The sequence below is a fragment of the Clytia hemisphaerica genome, unplaced genomic scaffold (genome assembly GCF_902728285.1).
Source record: "Clytia hemisphaerica strain Z4C2 unplaced genomic scaffold, Clytia hemisphaerica genome assembly, whole genome shotgun sequence".
Lineage (NCBI taxonomy): Eukaryota > Metazoa > Cnidaria > Hydrozoa > Leptothecata > Clytiidae > Clytia > Clytia hemisphaerica.
The window spans coordinates 125,273-128,113 of NW_027103559.1; the positions used below are offsets into that span (position 1 = coordinate 125,273).

At 34.1% G+C, this 2,841-nt stretch overlaps 1 protein-coding gene across 1 annotated transcript; it reads left to right on the plus strand.

The window, feature by feature from the left end:
* The first annotated feature begins 1,043 nt into the window (after positions 1 to 1,043).
* On the plus strand, positions 1,044 to 2,551 carry LOC136800573 (uncharacterized protein KIAA1958-like). The gene is made up of 2 exons (XM_067057233.1): positions 1,044 to 2,043; positions 2,493 to 2,551. Exons 1-2 carry the CDS (start codon positions 1,044 to 1,046, stop codon positions 2,549 to 2,551), a joined length of 1,059 nt encoding a protein of 352 aa, XP_066913334.1.
* Positions 2,552 to 2,841: the final 290 nt, after the last annotated feature.

The following is a 2,841-nucleotide window of genomic DNA, read 5'->3' on the forward strand; positions in this document are numbered from 1 at the left end:
TAATCAACTATTCAGTAAATACCAGTTGAGGTGATATGGCAAAGCCCAGTAGAATATACGTCACAAAAATTTAATAAATTCAATAAACGTAAAATCTGAGGCTATTATAATGAAAATAACTCACTTTCTCTTTGCAACATCTTCCCCTGTATTTGGGTTATATTGTATAATAAACCCTTCTAAGGTGCCATCGTTGTACACCGCACCAACAACTACAGGGTGGGCTTCCGCCCATCAAGGAGTAGCGTCCCATTTTGAATCGTCAATTAATTTGCTGAATCAAAATAATTGTTTACATTATAAGAAAGTGCTCAATGGAACGAATCTAGCTTGGTCTTTGGTTAGCCAAAAATGTTCACAGTTAGTTATAAGCTTACTATAAAAAGTTTTGTTTTTCAAAAATTCACCTACACATTGTATTCAATATAGTTAATGTAGACTGTAAAGAGGCATCACTGTCCTTTTTGGGACTCTAATCAAAAGGTTCTAAAGAGATTTCAAAATCAACTCATTCAAATCATCACCTCTTCTTTGCCTTCTTTTATTCTTCTGACATTTTTTTTCTCTTTTATTTCTAGCTAAAAAAGAAAAATCAGGAGACTTAATTTTGGAAGTAAGCAATGTATTAATAACTGGTATTATTATATACCCGTAAGCAAAAACAGCCATTGAATAATTCGTGATATACCACGGTATTATACAACGGCTGGGATTTCTTTCACTGTTTCTCTTTGTTTTGTAATCAAAACAAAAGTTGTGTGAAAGAAAAATTCTTTGTGTACTTCCTGTAATTGATTACTGATTGGCTTTAAAGTGATTTCTTTTGTTTTGTAGAGTCGGAATTTTTTTGATTGGTTTATACGAAAAATAAACAAATCACTGATTGGCGGGTTCTTAACAATACTTTCTTTCTTCTGTCGAAATATTTCTTTTGTTAAAATGTCGTGGCGATTGTTGATTGGCTGAGTAAATCGAACGTTTGTGAAAGGCGCGATTTATCAAAAGTTCAGTCAATTTTTTTTCATCTCAACATCAGAATCAAAATGAAGCGCTTCGACGAGGTTGATGAAGTGAAGTTACATAATCTAGTTCTCGATAAAAACAGTTCAAACACAAAAAAAGCAACAAAGTCGAGCTACACTTTGTTCAAAACGTACATTGAGGAGAAAAGTATTTTATGTGATTTGCAAACTGTGGATAAAACTGGTCTCAACGAGATTCTTCGAAAATTCTACGTGGAGATAAGAAAGAAGGATGGAACGAAGTACAGCAAATCTTCTCTCACTGCCATCCGATTTGGTTTGCAAAGAAAACTTAACGAGCTTCGAAAAGACATTAACATTATCGACAATAAAGAATTTTTGGCTTCAAACGAAATATTCAAAGCATATTGTGTTGAATTAAAAAAGGAAGGACTAGCCAAGACCAATCACAAGCCTCCTATCCCTCCTGAAGATATCTGGTCGATATATAATCAAGGTATTTTTGGTTTGGACAACCCTTTGAAATTACAGCGAAAAGTTTTCTTCGAGATTATGCTCTGCATGTGCCGCCGTGGGCAAGAAAACTTGAGAGACCTAAAGAAAACCGATTTTGTTGTGAAAAAGGACATATCCGGTCGTGAATATGTCGAAAAAATTGTCGATGAACTAACTAAAAACCGAAGAGAAAATCAAGATGCAGAAGAGGGCGGATTTATGTATGCGACAGAAACGGATCAATGTCCTGTTCGATCATTCAAGCTCTACATCGAAAAATTGAACCCGAAATGTGACGCTCTTTTTCAACGACCAAAGGCTAAGGTAAATGAACAGTGTCAATTTTGGTACGGCGCCCAAGTTCATGGTATAATAAATACTATATCTCAATTCATGAAAAGGATTAGCATTGACGCAAATTTACCAACAAATTACACTAACCATAGTATACGTGCTACATCCGTTACTGTGCTCGACAATGCTGGTACCGAAGCAAGACATATCATGGCCGTTAGTGGACATCGATCAGAAAGTAGCATACGAAGCTATTCTAGAACAAACATAGGTATGAAAAGAACAATGTCGGACAGACTTTCTGAATTGCTTGAGTCTGGCCAAGAAAAAGACAATTTTGATTTTGGTGTTCCGATTAACATTAAACAAAGCAAAAAATCTCAAACAAACTCTAACGTTTGTAGTACTACATCAAATCAAAATTCCCTCGTGTCTGGCGAAGGGCATACAATTAAGTTTGAGAATTGTACTTTTAATTTCAATTGACTTTATAGATTTGTTACCTTTTGATCACTTGTGTTTTTTTTTCATTGAAATGATTTTCTGGTGTTAATGAATGTTATACATACAATGATATATTGTTGCGTTTAAAAAATATTTCGTATTTTTCTTGTCACCACCCCTGTTCCAATAGAAATTTGAACTTCTTTAGTGAAAAATATCCACTTTAATTGGGATATAGGGCATATAATAAATCATATCTGCTTATTATAACAATAGACAGGAATGACAGGAAGCATCGGCAATTCATGACATGTGGGGATAACAATGATTGGTAAAGAAAACGCATTGGCTGCAATTGAAGGAAGTGCATAAGTGCATAAACATCAGCCGATTTGCCTTGGCTTAATAAATTAGCACGATTTTCTTCAGAACTGATGTATCCATCATAAGTAAAGCAACGTATCCCATTTGCTTCATGAATCAAAACATTAATGATTTTTGACGAACTTCCGCAAAAGATTTTTCTTCTGTGTAAAGAAGGTATGGTTAAAATCTAATGTAAGTATTTCATATTTTTATATATATGTATATGGATAAAAACGACATTAAAAACAGCTTTATAAGG